Source organism: Lepidochelys kempii, chromosome 20 (genome assembly GCF_965140285.1).
Source record: "Lepidochelys kempii isolate rLepKem1 chromosome 20, rLepKem1.hap1, whole genome shotgun sequence".
NCBI classification, from domain to species: Eukaryota; Metazoa; Chordata; order Testudines; family Cheloniidae; genus Lepidochelys; species Lepidochelys kempii.
In genome coordinates, this window is record NC_136399.1 from 622,222 (window position 1) to 643,200 (window position 20,979).

The window sequence follows — 20,979 nt, forward strand, 5'->3', positions numbered from 1 at the left end:
GCTCCCCTTTATGGGGGATATAATTAGGAGCTAGACTAATATGCTTGCTGAGGTTTGTCTTCACTTCCCTTCTTTTTTCCTTTAAAGGAGGAACTTTTTCAGAGGTCGGAGAAGACGAGAAGATGACCGTCTTTCAGTAAGTTCCATTTCCATTATTTCATGGGGGAGGGAGACATGTAGAGGGGAGGGACCTAGGCAGTGAAATGGGCTCTGCCTTACCACTTCATATACCTCCCTCTCCCCCTAGTCTTGACCTGAATTTGACTGGTTCGTTGTTATGGTTCGCCACTGATCACGTCCGACCAGAAGATTTATAGGTTCTTGTCCAATTCAGACTACAGGGTTCAAGAACTCAGAGAGTTCTATATAGGGAGAGGACTCTCAGGGTGCTTGGCAAAAACACTCACACTGAGGACAATACCAAATTGATAAAACTTTATTGAGATTAACAAAAGAATAGATGCTATGAAACTTATGACTGCAAAACAGTAAAAGAATTCCAAAACTCCTGGTGGTAACATTTATATTATAAGTACCTTAACTTAATATACTCTCACCCTTCCTTGAGGATCCGGTAATAGGAGGTGAAGGACCAGCCTTACTCCTAGCATGCCCGATAACATGATGGTGCTGGCTTCCCCAATAGTTGGAATGTTGAATAGTTATACTGTACCGCACAAGCTGAACTGATAGTGTGACAGAAGATAGAATGATCGTCTATAGCAGTGGTCTCCAAAGTGGGGTGCACGCACCCCGGGGGGTGCGCCAGAGGGTTCCATGGGGTGTGCGGCAGGAGGAGAGCCACTGGACAGCACTCCGCTGTTTTACTTTTCCTTCGGCGGCAGCTCTGCACGCCTGTAGCAGGTCTTCCCTTTCGGCAGCACGCCTGCGGCAGGTCTTCCTGTCTCCTTTCTTCGGCGGCACCGTGGGGGTGCGCGATCCAGAAACGTTGGAGACCACTGGTGTATAGAATATAGAAGACCAAAGAAAAGAAAGAGCTAAAGACTAAAAGAGCTTAAAAAAAAAAAAGCCCCAAAAGAACTAAAAAAAAGCGCTCCCTATGATATCCTTACAAGGTATTGTATAGGATCCTGACACTATGTACTTCAGGCCCAACCTACTATACCCAGATCTTATTTCTGTACCCTAAGAAATTTATGGATACCCTTATCCTATAGGTTAGTGGATTATGACACTTACTCTCCATATATTAACAAGGATTATCTCACTCCAAAAACTGCCAGTCTAGGCTCTCTTGGTGACTTCCAGGTTGTGGTATACCCTGCGGTAAGCAACTGGTTGTAGATGCCAGATAAGCCTGCTCGGTGTTGTGTGTAGTTCCTCCCTTTGGTTCCCCAAGGTTCAGGGACCATTCCCATCTATGCCAAAAGTTACCAGCTTTTAGGCTGACGTACTCTTAACTGATGATACTTTTAGCTCTTAAGCGGATCTTACTGGATACAGGCCGGTAGGCTTCTTGCATTTCAGCAAAACTTATTTTAGGTATATTAGGAAACACATATCATATGCCTCAACACACCCTAAATTCATAGGAATTAATATTGATAAAATGTAAGAATAAAATGGATTAATTCAGAAAGAGAAACATATTTGATACGGCTGGCTGGATTAATAGGATAGAATAGCTAGCAAAGTAATCCTGTGGGCTACACTAGCTCCTGTCTGAGGCTGTGAAGATAGAATGTGAATGCTTGCCTGACAAGTGAAAATACATCAGTCTCTTGGTTCCAGCCATTACTTCCTGTTTCTTTTTTTTTTTTTTAGAGCCTGTCTTATCTCTTTAGTAACAGGTGTATCCTATAGGAAACCTTGTTGCTGAGTGCTCTTCCAAAAGTGTGCTGCTTCACATTGACCACTAGGTGGAACTCAGTGCAACTTGCTCCCATTATCTCTCCCTTATAATAGGATGCTGAAGACCTGATCCTCTTCCCATAGAAGTAATTGTCAAAAGTCCGGCTGGCTTCAATGGAAGCCTGACTGGGACCTGAGATGACATTCAAAGGGGGTGCAAGAAGTTAGGCTTATGGGCAGTTAGTTATTTAGCAGGTTTCAGAGGAACAGCCGTGTTAGTCTGTATTCGCAAAAAGAAAAGGAGTACTTGTGGCACCTTAGAGACTAACCAATTTATTTGAGCATGAGCTTTCGTGAGCTACAGCTCACTTCATCAGATGTTTACCATTTTAAATGTTTAGCATTTATGGTCAGACCCTGGTTTGTGGCTTCTTACTTTTATGGGGACAGAAAATATTGAATAGTTTGATCAGCACCTGCCTTAGCAATGCCTTATTCAGGCCAATGCTCTTGTTTCAAGACTGCTAAAATAATGCATGTAAAAGAAATGCATAATTAACCTGTGGGAGGCCCAGCCACAAGATATCACTGAGGCAAAGAGTTTGGTAGGGTTCATACAGATCATATGTGGCAGTTCATTTGTTTGTAACATTTTTACTAAGAAAAGATGCATCTTGTTCCTCTTCCAAAAAGATGTTTTCTTGGGCTGAGACCGGAGCACTACAGCACACGGCTCTGCAGAACTTGCCAACAGGCAGCCGTTACTTCTTAGAATTTTAATGTTGCTGCTCTCATACTATCCGGGGCTCACCTTGCTTACTACGAAGATGCTACCGCTTCTCATGTTATAACTTGGCAACCCTTTTGTTTCTCTGCAGGTTGCATTAGATGGTAGACTCATTGGCTTGTGTGATAGCAACTGGTATCACTATGTGCCGCTTCATGACTGCAGATATCTTGCATACCTGTCAAAGTGCAGCACACAATAGAGGACTGACTTACACCTTGCAGTTCAATTCTGTCCCCTTTTCTGATGCCCCGTCCCTTTTCAGGGATCATTCTCACTCAAGGCTGTGTTTAATTCAAGAAGTTCAGTCTGTTACCGCTAGAGGCTGTAGAAGATATACGGTCTCAATATTGGGGGAAGGGATTTTATTCCTGATACTTTCTCAAATCAGTCTTCAGACTTATTCTAGAGCTGTGAAATCTCAACCAATACATAAAGAAAATCAAGTTTTGCATGGCTAATCTGTCTGCTGTTATCTTCTCCCTTTCTCTTCACTTTCCCCCACTTACTAAAGAGCCTCCTCTGTCCTAAGATTTAAACTTAGTTCTCACAGCATTGAAGAGACCTTTTTTTGAATCCATGGCCACACGTTCATTGTCTCTTCGCTCAATTTAAATGTAGCATTTCTAATAGCCATTACTTAAGCTAGGAAGTTTGCTGAGCTTTGATGGCTCACCCTCTTTGTATGATTTTTTAAAAAGACAATGTTGCCTTGCATCCGTACCCCAAATTTCTCACTAAAGTGGTTTCAGATTTTCATTTGAATGAAACTGTTTGTTTGCCAGTCTTTCCCAAGCCTTACTCTCACACAGGTAGAGGCCACATATTTTAAAGGTTCATGATGGATTAGCTTTTTACTTGGCAGGTCTAAGGAGTTTAATCTTCTCCATTGTTCATTTCCTTTGCTGAGTGAATGAAAGGGAAACTTGTTTGCTCTGAGAGCATCTCGTCCTGGATTTCCTTCTGCATTTGTGTCTACTACAACATTACAAACGTTCTCTACGTCAGAGAATTTTAGCGTATTCTATACAGACTCTAGATACGACCCAGGAAAGCTGCTGATGCGTTCCCATCAGTGATGTTTGCAGAGCTGTTACCTGGTCTTCAGTTTGGTTCAGTCGCTTACCACTCGTGTTCTCTCTCCCAAATTTAGCATTGTTGTTGGAGGCCTGGGAGAGAAGTACTGAGATCCTTGTTCGGGTAGACTCAATACCCTCCTCCACTGGGAGCTGCTTGTGAGTCACCTAAAGTGGAATGGACACTTGCAAGCACTTGAAGATGGAAAAAATGGTTACATACCTGTTCTTTGAGATGTTACTCATGTACATTCCACAACCTACCCCCCTTTCCCTGTCTATCAGAATCACTTGAGATGCAGGCTTTCAGTGTGAAAGAGCTGAGGTGGGGGAGGGTCAGAGGCTCCACACCTTCTTTGCTTAGGAGGAGTGTGTGGAGGCAGCATGTGCTGCCCTTGCAGGTACAGTTATGGGAAAAAGGTATCTGGCTTTGATGCAGTGGCACACAGACACCTGAACTGGAATGGATGTGTGCAACGTGTCTTGAGGAACAAGTTACAGAGCAGGTGTGTAATTATTTTATGCGCTAGATGGGCAGTAACATACACTTCATTGAACTGAAGCTGCAAAACAAGTATAGGGAGGCAAACTGAAACCACTGCAGTTGGAATTTGGCCAGGAAACATCCCAACTATTAAAGCGATTTGGAGTTTCTAATATTGCATCTCTTCTGAAAGATGTCACTGCATTGACACCCACCATCAGGTGTGGGCTGCATACTGACTCTGAGGGAAGGATGCAATCCCTAAATCTTCAAGATTTCATCATGCAGGATGTGGTGTTCGATAGACTTCCATTCAGGAACTGTCCTGACATTACTTAGCTTGAGACCTGTATAGCCTCATAACACAAGGTGGTATGGTTACATAGTGTATGTTAACAGACCTCTTTTCTTCTAGCGACCTCAGCCTTCAGCAGAAACAAAGACTCAGACACCAAAGTTTGATTTACTAGCATCAAATTTCCCTCCTCTACCTGGCAGTACCGCAAAAATACAAGGAGAACCAGTGTTGGAAAGCAGAATGTCTGACATTGTTAAAGGAACTGGCAAAGAGAAGGTACTTGTTTCTACTTCTGGAGTGCACATCAAGATGATTAACGTCCCTCCTCTACATGTCCTGAAAATTATTCAGGCTTATTGTGGTAGAGCTGTAAACTGTACTGTCCCCAAGCAGGTCTAAACATATAATACTCTAGCCTTTTCTGTTTCTGTTCGTGGGCTTGCTGATTTCCATGTGGTGTCTAATGGAACCCGTGCAATTACCACTCCTCTTTCCAGACTTAGTGTTGGGCTCTGTATTTCAAAATAAAGCAGCCAGATCAGCAGTGGTGCCTTCTGAAGTACTGATCAGTTAAAGGGAGTTTAGGGTAGGGATGGTTTTGGAAGAATCTGTTTACCTGCGGTGGTGTTGCTGGTCTCTACAGTTGTACAGAAGACCATAGTCTTGTTTGTTCTCTGTCCCATGTTTTTTCACCTGATGTAAAACTGGCATCTCTGTATAGAAGACTCGCACTGAAATAAGTGCCATGTGCATATTCTATATAACAAAATAAATCTTAACTCTTACTGTACATATATATTTAACTTTAAATTCTTAATGTCTGGTGACTTAAGTTTTGTGGTGACTAAAACACAAGTACTGGCATAATGACTATTGTACTTCTGCAGTTTTACAATTCCTGTTGTCTCTTCAGGAGAGCAAAGACTTGGCCATCAGTTGTCCTGCATCTGCTCAAGAAGAGCAGGCACACAGTCCAGTCCAGCAACTTGTCACAAGTGTGAGCTCACCAAGCAGGGCTGAGGTTCCAGCACCAAGGTATATAATTCACTTGGCTAATTTGAGAAATGTTTTTAAAAATAAGCTGCTGTGTAGTATGAAGGATAGTCTTGGTTACTTCTACTCTAAGGAAGCATTCTCTCCAGTCCCCTTCTATACTATACTAGTAACTAGGCCTCTGTTACTCTGAAAAGCTGATTGCTGTTCAGAACCTGGTGGTAATGGCCTTGGGCATCCTACTTGGTTAAAACTGCTGCGGTGATTTGAAAGAAGGGGAAAAAAGCATTCCTGAAACTGAACTAACTCTTAAACAGATTCTAACGTTGAACTATCTTGTCTAATCTGTCAGCACAACTCAGCCAGACAAGAAGCCAGAGGAGGTCTCTGCTCAGAAAGATGTTAATAGCCACACTTCCCCATCTGTGTCTGTACGTCCCCTCAGTGCTGCAAAGCCATCAAGGACAAATACCACTTCATCCTCTACCAATGCAAATGCAGCGCTTACTGTGACAATACAGGTAAGATCAGCTGCCTTGGTATGATCTCAGTGCTTTCTAGTAAACTGACTTCCACACATTGGAGGTTGTTGGCTAGGGAAACTGGCTACTTTCCTCTCTGCTCCACCCCCAGGGCAGATCATGGTACTCCGCAGTCCCAAGGGGGCTGCTTTCCTTCCTCCCTCTCTCTCTCCCTCCCCCCCCCCCCCCCCCGCCAGCAGATCATGGTATAGTACCTTCACACAGAGCATGTTCTGGCATTGTTCTTTTAACAATGTGCCTGGGATATTCTTGAAGAGCCCTTTGCTGGTATAGGTTGTTCTTAGCAGAATGCATAAACTTTACTCTTTCTACCCTTGTCACCAAAGGAGCCGCGCAAGCTAAGTTACGCTGAAGTCTGCCAGAAACCCCCAAAGGAGCCAGCTCCAGTTCCTGTTCAGCCACTTAGGGAGCTTCGAACCAATGTAGCTCCCCCTGCCAAAAACGAAGAAAACAATACTTCTGAAAAGGCTTCAGAGAGAGCCCATGAGAAGCTCGAAGGCCGGGCAAAGGATCTTTCTGGGTTCAGAGGCAACGGGCCTCCCAGGGGAGCTGCTGGAAAAATCAGGGAACAGAGACGCCAGTTTGGACGCAGATCTTCACCTCAGGGAGCACCTCGGCGTATCGGCAAGGAGCAGTATGTGCCACCCCGATCACCAAAGTAAAACTCATCTAACTCTTCTCTATTTAATTTGAGCTGTGGACTAAAGAGCAGTAAAGGAGATGGACTATAAGGAGGAGGTATTCAGGGAACACGAATACTGAATCGAAGTATATGGTTTGAGTGTGGAGAAGGTGGGGAGGGTCCCAAAATTCATCTCTAAAAGTGATTTCATAAATGCTGGAGGATTCCAATCAATATAAATATATAGAGATTATAATTTTTGTATCTTTTTGTTTTTTAATTTGCAGAGGGTTTCCTGCCTGAAATCAACTTTGAGGTTGTGAATTAGTATTTTGACCAGATGAAAAAATGAAATGACATAATATGTCTCTCAGTGTAGAAGGAAGAGGGCAAGAGAATATTATTTTTGGGGAAGGAAAAAAAAAGCATTTCTGTAAAATTAGAACTTACTTTTTTAAACCTATTTAACGTTTGGCTTGTAGGATGATATGTATGCCATTAATGGCCTTGCATTGCAAAGCAGATCCACAACCGAGATGCTTGGTCGGCATGCTTGAGTTGCGTGAGTGCAGCCAGATACTGTTACGTCATGACTTAGTCGCTGATGGTAAAAACGGAATGCACTACTGTAATAGAACTTTGTGTTTCCAGCTTGAAATTTAGTCTTTTGACCTTACTAATATTTCATTGAGCAAACGTTTTTTAAACTCTGATTTTACTGGAGAACTGATTGTAGATCAGACCATAAGAATAGTCCGTATCCTAGACACAAGAAGGGGGGGCTGGGGCATGTTTGGGATTTTTAATTTTCCCTTTTTTCCTGCCAATTGAGGGCAGCATTTTAATTTTTTTTTTTTTTTGCTTAAGTGCTACTTTCTTTAACCCCTTTATTACAGACTTATGTGCATTTATCTGGTATGTTTTCCTGAGGCAGGCCCAGTTAATGGAAGACTGCATAGTAGATGGTGGTAATTTCACATGTGAAGAGCCTGAGCTTTCAGTTCCACTCTTGGAATTCTGCTTTGCAGGAGGTAGTCTCGAGAGCAGGTTCAAAGCCCCAAATGGGTCTAAAATTGAGGCTTTTTATTTACTTTGAGACATTCAACAGTTTTGGGGGCATGCCCAGGTTTCCATATAGTGACTCGCATTGGTTCTCTGGACTGGTGTCAAGCACTGCTTTATAGTATCTGTACTGGCTCCTGACTTCTTTTCAGTTGCTTGGAACAAAGGCCATGAGGTTTTAACTTTATTTCAAAGAGGTTACTTTGACTAAATTCACAACACTATATTGTGTAGTAGGCAGTTAAGTTTAAAAGCTAGTAATTACCGTAAATGACTGAAGGAAACAGGAAAAATACAATGCGTTAATCTGCCAAAATAAGCATGCCCACATTCTAAGTTCTGTATAAAGTGTTAAGAAAAGTAGCTCGCAGCAGTAAGAATTGTACCTGGTGGTGTGTGGTTTTTTTTTTTGTTGTTTTTTTTTTTTTTTTTTTAAGTGAATAGGATGTGTACAAATTTAAAGCTGTAAGTTGTGAACACTGGAATATTCAGTTGTGATACATTCATTCTAATGGCATCACTAGCATATATTACTAAGATGTTTACGGTATGTAAGTGGCAGTTAAAAATGACGTTAACTGTGAAATTTTCATCTTTTGATTTCTTAGCCAGGTAATCCTTGCTGATTTCTTACTCATTAGGCATTCTCCATCAACTGCTTTGAGAACTCTTGTATCTATTTTTATAAATATATATATCTATATATATAAAGCCAGAGTTGTCATTTCTCTAACTTATTACTCAGTTTGGCAGTTGCTTTTGATTTGGTTCATGAGTCATATATTTATGCAGCTAACTGTTCATTTTGTGCACGTTACATATATAAAAACAATCATTACTCACTTTTTAAACTGCCTGTACTGGGTTTTGGAGTTTAATTTACCAAAATCATGGATCAAATCTATAGTTTAAGAATGCTTACAAACATGTTTCAGTTTACTTGGATAATGGTACATTTGATGGAAATGATACAAAGAAGTTTAAATATTTAAACTGTCAAGAGCTCTGTGAAATGCATCAAATTTCAAAGAAGCTACTTTTTATAAATAATTTTATAAACTTAATTACTGCACTCAGACTGGAAAATAACATATATTCTGTATAATAGTAACCAACATTAGGGTAATGTGCACTCTCATTAGAGTGAACATGTATTGGAATTCTAATAGCAGCCATAAGCTGGCTGCAGTTAAGAGGAAGAGCTCTTTGGGAAGAGGCTTTTGCAAATGTACAGTCTCTGGCCTAGCTTGGCTGTACTGGCCTGTTAATTTTGACCTATGTGGGCATCTGCTTTTAAATCAGTGCATAAAGCTTGTTGAGCTGAAAGGTAGAACTTGAGTGTTTCTGACAGTTGTAAAGTGAAGCTTTTGCCTTTTATTAGACGTACAAAAAATCCTTACAGATCAATCTTTTTTTCTTGTAAGGGGATTGGAAAAACTTGACGTGTGGAAGGAATGTTTTATGTCTTTAAATGTGCATTTTCCAGCAACAGATTATGGTCTTGTATAGTGTATGCAAATAAGTCTGTAAACTTGTTGGCTTTTTCCAGCCTATCTATCAGATTAGGGAGCTCACCATAACTAAACTAATTGATACTGGTGTGCAAAGATTTAATATTAGGATTCTCCTCCTTCCCCCACCACCATGGATACTTTTTGTCTGTCTTTTTGGGGGAACTTGGGGTGGGGAATAATAAAGTAAATATAAAGGCTGTGAAAACAATAGTTGTGTGCAAGTCCTCCCGCCGTACTTGTATTGCATGACAAATACATAACATAGATGGGCTAGCTGCTACTTCTCATTCTCCAGATATAGTCTCAGGCAAATTCTTGTGTCTCTACCCACCAAGTTTTCCTGTTTGACAGACAATTGGAAACCAGGACAAAATGACCATTTGGAAACCAGATTCACTGCTGGTGCAACGCCATTGACTTCAGTTGAGGTGCATCATCTTATTACCAGAGGTGAAACTGGCTCTTGTTCCACAAAAGTTCATTGAGCTATTGAAGATGATGGACTCTCAGTGGCTCTCTCTCCTTAATAGCTCACCACATCAGGCAAACATGCATTCTTCTACCCTGCTGACGGTATTTAAAAAGAAAAACCAATGAAACATGCACACAAGTGCAGATCTCAAATAACTTTTAGTTTCACAAATTGTCACTTGTTTACAAAATTAGTCTGTTTTATTTTGTTAGCTACAAAGGTGTATTCCCCTATCTAAACTTCTTTCACTTTATTTGTGGAAAAGATTGGGCCATTTTTTTTTTGTATTTCTGGGGGAGGGGAAGGAGGAACGATTTGCATGTGATAGTAAAATTAAAAAGTGCAGAAGTTTAATTTCTAAAATTAAGTTAGTTTTATAGCATCTTACATTCCTGCTATCTTTGTTTAAAAAAAAAAAAAAATTAACCAAGTTAGCTTGGCACAGTATGATGGTGCAGTTTTAGCAGTAGGTAAAATAAAGTAACCCATCCTATTAACCAAAAGAGAACAAGGGTGATATTGTGGCAGATCAGTAGCAATTAAGTGACTTAATCAATGCTTTACTGTAGTTAAATAGCTATGGCCTTACTACTTTATCAATATCCACTTAAATATCTTGAAAATGTCCACTGTTTTTACTGTTACGCAAGTGAACCTTCACTTGGGATAAAATCTGTGTACAGGCAATATTTTAAACTTGTAAAATGAACCATTGTATTACAGACAAGATACAACAGAAATGCACTTAGGAGGAAAACTTGCTTCTGATGAGTTTATTTTGTAAATCCTTGATTGCAACAGATATGCAAATAGACTTTTGGTTTCTAATTTTTGATATTTCCTTCTGAAATAAGATTGTTGCCATTAATCTGAATGATTTATCATGCTCTTGTTTGTATATATACTACATATAGTCTGAGCTTCCTTTAGGATGGTACATGATTTTGTTTTAGTTTTTTTTAGTTGGCTCTTCTCTTAAGTGTCCCCAGCATAGACACTTCAAGAGGTCAAATGAGTCTGTTTTTAATATACTGTTGGGAGGACTTGAAAGGAGTTAAAGATTATTTCTGAAAAATCCATCTGCAAACTAACCTGTAACAACTTTCAATTTTATATTTAAGAAGCAGAGGTTTATTTTTATGGAGCTTCAGTTATGGGTACAATATCAAAAAAATGCAACTTCACATGTAAACAGATTTGTGCACAAATGGCTTTTGTTCTAATTTTTATAAAATACAAAATATGCAGATAATATATTGAGTTTAAGTGACTATTGACATTTCGCTCCTCCCAGACAATTCTGACATTCCCTTGGCATGTATGATCTCTCTCCAAAGTGGTCGGGCTTCAGTGAAAGAAGGAAAAAAAGCAACTTATCTGGCTTCTATACTCTGTCCATTGTCAAAACTGTCCAAAACAATTTCTGTAAAGTAGGTTCATGCTTTAAATGTTAAAATGATAATACATGTATTTGTATTTCTGTTTTTGACATTGCCAAGGTGCTATGGGAAATTGAAATAACAGTTAGAAAAATAAAGCTGATTTAAAGAAGCAATCTTTCTGTCTTCGATTTCGCAATGAGATGCTGTTCGATGTTAAATGGCTTCTAATACTACTTTCCATACATGCCTGAAAACATTGCATAATGTCTCTTATCCTTGCCGTCTTGAGATAGTGTTGTTTCATGTTACAAGAAAAAAGATGGATTTCTTTCTTAAGATGGAAAGGTTGAAGGAAAATAGTAAAGGCACGGTAGTTCAGATTTATTCTGGAAAGGAAAGTTAGTTAGGACTTGAGTCCAGAATGATGTGTCGACTGCAGATGGACCAGTTCTTCCTTCCCCATATTTGAGAGCAAGAGGTCATTAATGGCAGGTAAAACAAAAGTCCAAGTAAGCTCCTATCGGTGTATTTCTAGCATACTGATTAATGTGGTAGCTCTTGCTAGTCCCTCCTTCAGTCTTCATGAGCCTCCCTCAGAGAGGAACCCAAGGAAAAAAATCTGTTTCACCTGTTTTGGGAAGGCCTCTCAAATGTGGCATGACTTGTGTTGTGCTCTAGAACAAGACATGGGTGCAGTAGCGGAAGTATGTCTTGTTCCTCAAGATGGGTTCTGTCAGCTTCATGTGCTCTGAAGGCCCACTTCACCATGTGTACAGGCATGTAACCTGCCTGTATCGGTGTGACAGGGTAACCAGTGTGTCATCCATAGCTCAGTTCAGCCATCTTAATGGCCTGACTTTCAATAGTACTGGGAACCTGTAGCTTCATTGGTCTGTTTGCATTGTTCTGGGCATGCAGGGCCATGGATGGAGTGGTAATTGACCTAAGACCCTACAGAATGGGAATTTTAAGTAGAGCGAACTAGAAGAAAGCTGCCTATGACTAAAGTAGGGGTTCCTATATTGTAATACATGAGCTTGATATTCCATCAGTTAATTTCACAACCATTTTTAAGGTGGTATGTGAACCAATACAGTTTGGGAGCTGCTGAACTAATCTTACTGTCCATCATCAATGCTAGATGTGGAGGACAGTGTTGGGATGCTGCAGCCACAAACCTTAATCTTCTCTTTGAATACATTCTCTGTTGGCTGGCCTGTGCAGGAATAGACTACTATCTGTTTCCTATCAATCACAAGAGCCCTAAGCAGCACTATTCTACAGCTACAGAGGCCCCCTGAGGTTTAATTGCTGATGCCACGGAAGGTGGTTGCAGACCAATGGCTAGTGAATGGCTACTGTAACTAGCACCAATGTCTCCAGCTTTTAGTACTATCTGCTGTGGTGTCACAGTCTGAATGGGCTGTGGGAACGTAGGAACGGCCACAGTGGGTCCGACCAATGGTCCGTCTAGCCCAGTATTTTGTCTACTGACAGCGGCCAGTGCCATATGGTTCACAGATCGTGAACAGAATGGCAATTTTGAGTGATCCACCCCTGTTTCAGAGGAGCAGCCGTGTTGGTCTGTATCTGCAAAAAGAACAGGAGGACTTGTGGCACCTTCGAGACTAACCAATTTATTTGAGCATCAGCTTTTGTGAGCTACAGCTCACTTCACCTGTTGTTCAGTACCAGCTTCTGGGAGTTGGAAGTTTAGGGTCACCTGGAGCATGGGTGTGTCCCCCTGACCATGTTGATTAATAAACACTGGTGGATCTAGCCTCTCTGAATTTACTGGATTTAAAAAAAAAATTAGGTTATTCTTTTGGCCTTTACAACATTCCATGGCAGTGAGTTCCTTAGGGTGCCTGTGCATTGTGTGAAGAAGTATTTTTTTTTTTTCTTTTTTTTTAAACCTGCCTGCTGATTTCAACAGCTTGATGACTCACTGTTGCAGGTCCAAGGGGGAAGGGGGCAGTCAAGTCAGCATCCCTCTCCAGGCACACACCTTCAAAATGTAACAAATGGAAGCTGCTGCACTTGAAGCAGCTTGCCCCCTGCTCTATTGCTCCTCATTGTGGTGGGGAGGGGCCAATACCGAGCAGGAAAGGGAGGAAATAGGTAGCTGCTAGGAGCAATTGCTGGACACTCAGCATTGGTTACAGCCATAGTGCAGTAATGTCACAGGCCTGTTCCCAAAAAATGGCTGCCGTGTCCACACACTTGTGCCTTGCCCTGGCCCCTATTGCTTATTCTGTAAAGGGCCAGGTCCAGGGTTGCAAACAGGACAGAGGTTGCTACAGCTGCAACTGATGTGTGGGACTCAGCAGGAGGAAGGGGTGTCAAAGCTGTTAGTAGCAGTTGAGGTGTAGCTATGTTGGTCCCAGGTATTAGAAAGACAGTGTGTGAGATAATATCTTTTATTGGACCAACATTATGGGTGAAAGACAAACATTTGTGCTACACCGAGCTCTGCTTCAGATCTGGGAAAGATACTCCATGTATCACAGCTACATATGAAGTCAAACAGCACATATTAACACAAGAATGGCCATACTAGGTCAGACCAATGATCCATCTAGCCCAGTATCCTGTCTTCCAACAGTGGCCAGTGCCAGGTGCTTCAGAGGGAATGAACAGAATGGGTGATCATCAAGTGATCTATCCCCTGCTGTCCATTCCCAGCTTCTGGCAAACAGAGGTTAGGGATATTTCAGAGCATGATTTTGCATCCCTGCCCATCCTGGCTAATAGCCATTGATGGGCCTATCCTCCATTAACTTACCTAGTTCTTTTTTGAACCCTGTTAGTCTTGCCCTTCACAACATCCACTGGCAAAGAGTTTCACAGGTTGACTGTACATTGTGTGAAGAAATACTTCCTTTTGTTTGTTTTAAACCTGCTGCTTATTAATTTTCATTTTATGACCCCTAGTTCTTTGTGTTATGAAGAGTAAATAACACTTCCTCATTTACTTTCTCCACACCAGTCATGATTTTGTAGACCTCTATCATATCCCCCCTTAGTTGTCTCTCTTCCAATCTGTAAAGTCCCAGTCTTGTTAATCTTACCTCATATGGAAGTTGTTCCATACTCCTAATCAATTTTTGTTGCCCTTTTCTGTACCTCTTCCAATTCCAATATATCTTTTTTGAGATGGGACGATCAGATCTGCACACAGTAGTCAAGATGTGGGTGTACCATGGATTTATATAGAGGCAATATGCTATTTCTGTCTTACCTATCCCTTTCTTAATGATTCCCAACATTAGCTTTTTGTGACTGCTGCTGCATATTGAGTGGATGTTTTCAGAGAACTTGTCATAATGACTCTAAGCTCTTTCTTGAATGGGAACAGCTAATTTAGACCCCATCGTGTGTGTGTGTGTATAGAGAGAGAGAGAGTTTCCAATGTGCATTATTTTGCATTTATCAACACTGAATTTAAACTGCCATTTTGTTGCCCAGTCACCCAGTTTTGTGAGATCCTTTGTAACTCTTCAGTCTGCTTTGGATGTAACTATTTGAATAGTTTTGTATCATCTTCAAATTTTGCTACTTCACTGTTTTCCTGATCATTTATGAATATGTTGAGCAGTACTGGTCCTACGACAGACGTGTGCGTGACACCACTATTTACCGCTCTCTATTCTGAGAACGGACCGTTTATTCTTACCTTTTTGTTTCCTATCTTTTAACAAGTTACTCATCCATGAGGGTCATCCCTCTTACCCCATGACAGTTTATTGGCTTAAGAGCCTTGGGTGAGGGACCTTGTTTTAGCTTTCTGAAAATCTAAGTGCACTATATCCACTAAATCACCATTGTCTACACGTTTGTTGACTACCTCTAAGAATGATGACAGATGGGTGAGGCATGATTTCCCTTTACCAAAAACCATGTTGACGCTTTCCCAACAAATTATGTTCATCTATGTGTATGGTTAAATCTGTTCTTTATTATAGTTTCTATCACTGGCCTCGTACTGACATTAGGCTTACTGACCTGTAAGTGCCAGGATGGCTGCTGGAGCGTTTTTTTTAATTTAAAGTGGAAGATAGCTAGTATGACATCAGTCATCCTCTACAAAAGCTGATTTAAATGATAGGTTACCTATCATAGTTAGTAGTTCAGAAGGAACTCAAATGTGAAATTGTAGAATTCTTGGGGGGTACCCTTGGGTCCTGGTAACTTATTGCCGTTTAATTTATCAGTGTTCCAAAACCACCTCTGCCGACACCTCCATCTGGGACAGTTTCTCAGATTTGTCACCTGAAAAGAACCGCTGCAGTTTGGGAATCTCCCTCATAGCCTCAGCTAAACTAAGTTATGCTAAACTAAGGGACCGTTCAAGGTGAAGTTATCAGACAAAAAAGGGGGGAAGGGGGTAGAGAGTGTTGTAGTAAATAAGGATACAGAGATCAGAGGGTGTACCTAACCAACCTTCCTGATGTCTTTGGCATCAGCCCTCCCTGGTGTGTTTAGAAATCAAGGCTAGGACCTAGCCTTCTGTGAATTTTTGTTTATTGCCAACAACCTGCCTCTGTGTTCTACTGAAAACTACCATGACAAAATCTTAACCTTAGTACTAAGCCATAACCCTAGGGGCTGTGGTAAGCCCAGGGTTCCCTCGACCCCACCTTCTGCACCGGGCGGAGGGGGGAGAAGAGCTCCCTGGCGCTCTCCAGTAGAAGTTGGTGCAATGAACCCAGTTACCTCCCCACCTTGCGGCTCTGGGCGGCAGGCGTGGTTGCTGGGGCGGCATGGGCCCGGCTGGCTTGAGGGACAGGGCACCCTGGGGTGCAAGGCAGGTCAAGAACTTCCAAAGCAAAAAAGGACCACGGCGAGGGGTGCGGTTCCGGGTCGGGCCGGCGGGGGGCGCCAGGAGTCGGGTGCGGTGCCGGGCCGGGCCCGTGGGGGGTGCCGGCAGCCGGGTGCAGTTCCAGGCCGGGCCGGCGGGGGGCGCCGGGAGCCGGGTGCGGGGCCGGGCCGGGCCGGCGGGGGGCGCCGGGAGCCGGGTGCGGTTCCGGGCCGGGCCGGGCCGGCAGGGGGCGCCGGGAGCCGGGTGCGGTTCCGGGCCGGGCCGGCGGGGGGCGCCGGGAGCCGGGTGCGGGGCCGGGCCGGGCCGGCAGGGGGCGCCGGGAGCCGGGTGCGGGGCCGGGCCGGGCCGGCAGGGGGCGCCGGGAGCCGGGTGCGGTGCCGGGCCGGGCCGGCGGGGGGCGCCGGGAGCCGGGTGCGGTTCCGGGCCGGGCCGGCGGGGGGCGCCCCGGGAGCCGGGTGCGGTTCCGGGCCGGGCCGGGCCGGCAGGGGGCGCCGGGAGCCGGGTGCGGTTCCGGGCCGGGCCGGCAGGGGGCGCCGGGAGCCGGGTGCGGGGCCGGGCCGGGCCGGCAGGGGGCGTCGGGAGCCGGGTGCGGTGCCGGGCCGGGCCGGCGGGGGGCGCCGGGAGCCGGGTGCGGGGCCGGGCCGGGCCGGCAGGGGGCGTCGGGAGCCGGGTGCGGGGCCGGGCCGGGCCGGCAGGGGGCGTCGGGAGCCGGGTGCGGTTCCGGGCCGGGCCGGCAGGGGGCGCCGGGAGCCGGGTGCGGTTCCGGGCCGGGCCGGCGGGGGGCGCCGGGAGCCGGGTGCGGTGCCGGGCCGGGCCGGGCCGGCAGGGGGCGCCGGGAGCCGGGTGCGGTGCCGGGCCGGGCCGGCAGGGGGCGCCGGGAGCCGGGTGCGGTTCCGGGCCGGGCCGGCAGGGGGTGCGCGGCGCTGCAGCCGGGTCCAGGCGGGCGGTGGCGCCGGGCCCCTCCCCCTCATGTGACCGCGGCGCTGGGGCTCAGCATGGCGGAGGCGGCGGCCGCTCCTGCTGCGCCCGGGATCCGGAGCCCCCAGCGCTGAGCCCGGCCCGGCCCGGCCGCGCCTCCCCGTCCCCGACATGGCCGAGCCGGCAGGCGGGGGAGCCTGCTCCCTGCCCCGGGAGATCCGCGAGCAGCTGGCCGAGCTGGAGCTGGAGCTCTCCGAAGGTGGGGGGCGGCGGGGGGCGGCAGGAGTGGGGCTGGGGGCAGATTGTGGGGCCGGGAGGGGCTCGGGATAGGTGTGGGGCTGAGCGGTGGGGTGGAGGGGGATAGGTGTGGGGTAGGGTTATGGCTGGGGGGAGGAAGTTGGGGGTTGGGCTGTGGCTGGGGGGGGTAGGTGTGGGGCTGAGCACGGCGGGTAGGTGGGAGGTGAGTAGGTGTGGGGCTGGGAGGGGTTGGGGTAAGTGGGGGTGGGTGTATGGCTGGGGTTGGCTTAGGGGGCAGGGAGGGGCTCGGGATAGGTGTGGGGCTGAGCGGTGGGGTGGAGGGGGATAGGTGTGGGGTAGGGTTATGTCTGGGGGGAGGAAGTTGGGGGTTGGGCTGGGGCTGGGGGGCAGTCAGTGTGGGGCTGAGCACGGCGGGTAGGTGGGAGGTGAGTAGGTGTGGGGCTGGGAGGGGTTGGGGTAAGTGGGGGTGGGTGTATGGCTGGGGTTGGCTTAGGGGGCAGGGAGGGGCTCGGGATAGGTGTGGGGCTGAGCGGTGGGGTGGAGGGGGATAGGTGTGGGGTAGGGTTATGGCTGGGGGGAGGAAGTTGGGGGTTGGGCTGGGGCTGGGGGGCAGTCAGTGTGGGGCAGGGAGTCTTCTCTGGTCCCTTGCTTGGGGTGGGGAGGCTGGAGGCTCCCCTTACTGGCCCTTCTGTGTCCTTCTTCACTCCCCTCAATCTCCTTGCCATGCTCTTGCTGGCTGCGGGAGGAGCTAGTGGAGGGTGACTGGTCTGGGTTTTGGGGAGCCCCCAGGCTGTGGGGGCAGTGGATGGAAGTGTTGGGGGAGCCCCCAGGTGGCTAGGGATTGTGGGGGGTTAATTGGGATAAATCCCCTTCACATGCTAAAACCTGCTTGTGTCTGTTTTGGTGGGGTGGGCAAATATTTGTGAGCCTCCCTTCTGCCTTCTCACAGACAGGCTGTGTTGCGCGGGGGCGGGGGGTTTAGCTGGGCCTGTCTCCTTTATAGTGGGATGACCCAGTGTGTCCTTTTTTCTGGTGTTTGAATGTGCTCCTGTTGGTACTCTCAAGCTGTGTTTAATGGGGTGAATCCCAGTGGTACGCTCATCCCGCATGCATCTTTTTAGATTTCACCAACCAGGCTCCCCATGCTTGTAGCCTGTCTGTCCTCTAATTTCTCCCATGTACACAGCCAGCATGTGTGTTGTGGCCAGTTTTTGCAGCACCCTCACCTTTGAGATGTAGTCTAGCATCCCTTAAATGTTAGTCTCTTCGAGTCTGTGTCTAATGTTCCTGACTTACGGTGCTCTGCTGATTTTCCTGCAAAAGTCTGAGGGGAGCTGTGGGTAGCTTAGAAGATGATTTCATCCTTCCAAAGCCCTGGAGAGAAAACTTTAGGGAACAATCATGTGCAAGCCTCCAAGGATACATATGTGGAGTGCCCTATGGGTCTTATCTAAGCCCTAACTGATGATTGTTTATAGTTTGGGACTGACAATTCTCAGGTTTTCTTACAGATGTTTTTTTCTTCTTTGTTTGCTGCCCTCATGAATTTTAAAAGCTGTGTTAAGGATTTTGAGGGGAGTGGAGACTGGAGAAAATCAATGGTGGGGGAGGGGGAGAGAAGCTTTGGATAACAATGGAAAAAATACAGCATAATGTTCTCTCCATATGACCTGAGCAAGTTGTTTCATGCAGCCATAATCAGTTCACACAAAGTTCCTGTTTATATTGAAAACAAAACCTTAACTTGTGTTTGAGACATGAATGTGACATTTCCTCTTCCCTTTAAATGTACATAGGGTGTTTTCTGTGCCCTAGTATCTAGGTTGTTGCCATCAGTATGGCTGTGTTGTAAATTTCTTCTGCTAGATCTGTACTTTAATATTTCTGTCAGGCAAGAGAAATGTGTTGGAATCTGGGGTGGGTAGATGAATCTCGTGAAGGAAATGGCTATATTTTACAGATTGAAATGCTCTATCCATTGCAAGTTACTGGGTTCAATTCAGGTTTCAGAGTAACAGCCGTGTTAGTCTGTATTTGCAAAAAGAACAGGAGGACTTTTGGCACCTTAGAGACTAACCAATTTATTTGAGCATAAGCTTTCGTGAGCTACAGCTCACTTCATCAGATGCACCGGTTCAATTCAGGAATTGCTAAGTAACATTTCTTGGCTGGCAGGAGGACTGACTAGATAGTCATAATGGTCCCTTCTGGCTTCAAGGTGCTGATCATCTTAAATGCACATAGACTTGGATGAGGGTTGGCACTCAGCATCTTGCAGGATGAAAAGTGTCCTGTAGCAGCATGAAGATAGCACTTCTCAGTTGAAGCTATTTGTTAGGAGCCTTTTAATGCTGGTTTTTGTTTTGCCAGGTACTGTTCAGAAACACTTTATTTAAGCATTTAACTAGAGTGGTAATCCTATCTGGTGTTAACGTTTATGGACTGTTTGACAGTGTGAAGTACTGAGGAATTGTCCTTTTTGATGCCCTTGGATATCTCATGTAGAAGAACTCTTAATTGCAGAATTTACTGGAACATTCTGCTGCTGGGAAAGCATTTGTGTTTTGTAGTGTGTGTAACTTATTTCTCATGATATTAAAGAAAAGGCTAACCCTCTGCATAGTGTAACTTTTTGATACATGCTGTCATGCTCTTCGAAAACCTTGTCCTGTTACTGTACTTTCTGATCTTGAGGCTGTTGAAACTGCAACACAAAGCAGCATGAAGCCTTAAGATGCTTGAATTGTTTGCATACATTTTTTATGGTTCTGCATACTTTGAATATTGGGTGTTTCTTTGCAGAATCTTTTGCTTGCCACTTACATCTTTGCGGCTGGCATTTAACTCATATTATATTTTGCTTGAAAATCTTCCTAAGGAGCACTCGCTTGCTGCTTTTTTTTTTAAGCATGAGAGTCTGATGTCTAAACAGTATATGTAGAGAAATAACATTCTGCATAAAGGGACAAGGTCAGACTAAAAACTGTCTTGGTTCAGTTACAATAGTACATTAAATGAAAGCCTGTCTCCTAAGTAACTCCCCCTTGCTCCCGCCCCCAAATTGTGGAACTAACATGTTTGATATTGCATTGTTTGCTCTGCGAGTGTGTTTTACCCCCTCCCCCACCCTGTGTCTGTCTTGTCTGTTTAGGTTGTCAATGGTTTGAGGCAGGGACTGTTTACTGTTGTGTTTGTACAGTGCCTAGCACAATGGGGCCCCATTCTTGGCCCTTAGGGTTTACTGTAATAAATACGATTATTAATAAGAATAACGCTAAATTTTAAGCAAGGAATTTTCAAAGAAGTCTAAAGGAGTTAGGTGCTTTGTCATTATGCACTAGACCAGTGCTGCGTACATTGCAGTTTAATATGAGGTTTGGCTTAATCACCACCTTTTTAACAGACTTTAAGGTCCTGATCCTGCAAACTTCTCCTCTCTCTGAAGCCAACAGGTGCAGTGGCCTGCCTGACAAAGCAGCCTAAAGCTTCTTGAAAATGTCCCTTAACTGATATCTTGTTTCTGAGACAATTGGGGCCTGACTTATACTGCCTATTGACTTGCTCAGCACTTTTGAAGGTGCTCAGCATCTCTTGAAAATAAGTCCCTCTGCTGAGTTAAGATTAGAGACTTTAATATGAGCTTCTCTGTTACTTTGATCTGCATAATCCTGGGTCTGTGTGCATAGTGAACACCATTGCATGTGAGAGCTGTATTAAAAAGGCAACATTAATAACTTTTGAGGGTAACCAGTCTGTCCTTGTGTAAACAAAAGGAATCCAGTTCTTTCTCCTTGCATCTGCTTTTATCTCTGCGTTTCATTGTGAGGTGGTGGTTGTTTACCTTCTGGGTGTTTCTAGTGGGGATTCTGAATAGGGCACCACAACAGGTTAACTCTCCCCATTTCTGAAAGGGGAGAGGAGCAGAACCTGTGGGGAG

At 45.1% G+C, this 20,979-nt stretch overlaps 2 protein-coding genes across 9 annotated transcripts in view; both read left to right on the forward strand.

Annotated features, from left to right (window-relative positions):
- LARP4 (La ribonucleoprotein 4) overlaps positions 1-11,213 on the forward strand; it is a 48,774-nt gene extending 37,561 nt beyond the window's left edge. For both annotated transcript variants that reach the window (XM_073318914.2, XM_073318912.2), the window contains exons 12-16: positions 88-136; positions 4,575-4,733; positions 5,371-5,492; positions 5,803-5,971; positions 6,319-11,213. In XM_073318914.2, the coding sequence (XP_073175015.1) occupies positions 88-136; positions 4,575-4,733; positions 5,371-5,492; positions 5,803-5,971; positions 6,319-6,654 (835 nt within the window). In that variant the 3' untranslated portion in view covers positions 6,655-11,213. The remainder of the gene's footprint in view (positions 1-87; positions 137-4,574; positions 4,734-5,370; positions 5,493-5,802; positions 5,972-6,318) is intronic.
- Positions 11,214-16,840: 5,627 nt separating this feature from the next.
- DIP2B (DIP2 acetate--CoA ligase B (putative)) overlaps positions 16,841-20,979 on the forward strand; it is a 133,851-nt gene continuing 129,712 nt past the window's right edge. For all 7 annotated transcript variants that reach the window (XM_073319096.1, XM_073319099.1, XM_073319098.1 and 4 more), the window contains exon 1: positions 16,841-17,043. In XM_073319096.1, coding sequence (XP_073175197.1) covers positions 16,956-17,043 — 88 coding nt within the window. In that variant the 5' untranslated portion in view covers positions 16,841-16,955. The remainder of the gene's footprint in view (positions 17,044-20,979) is intronic.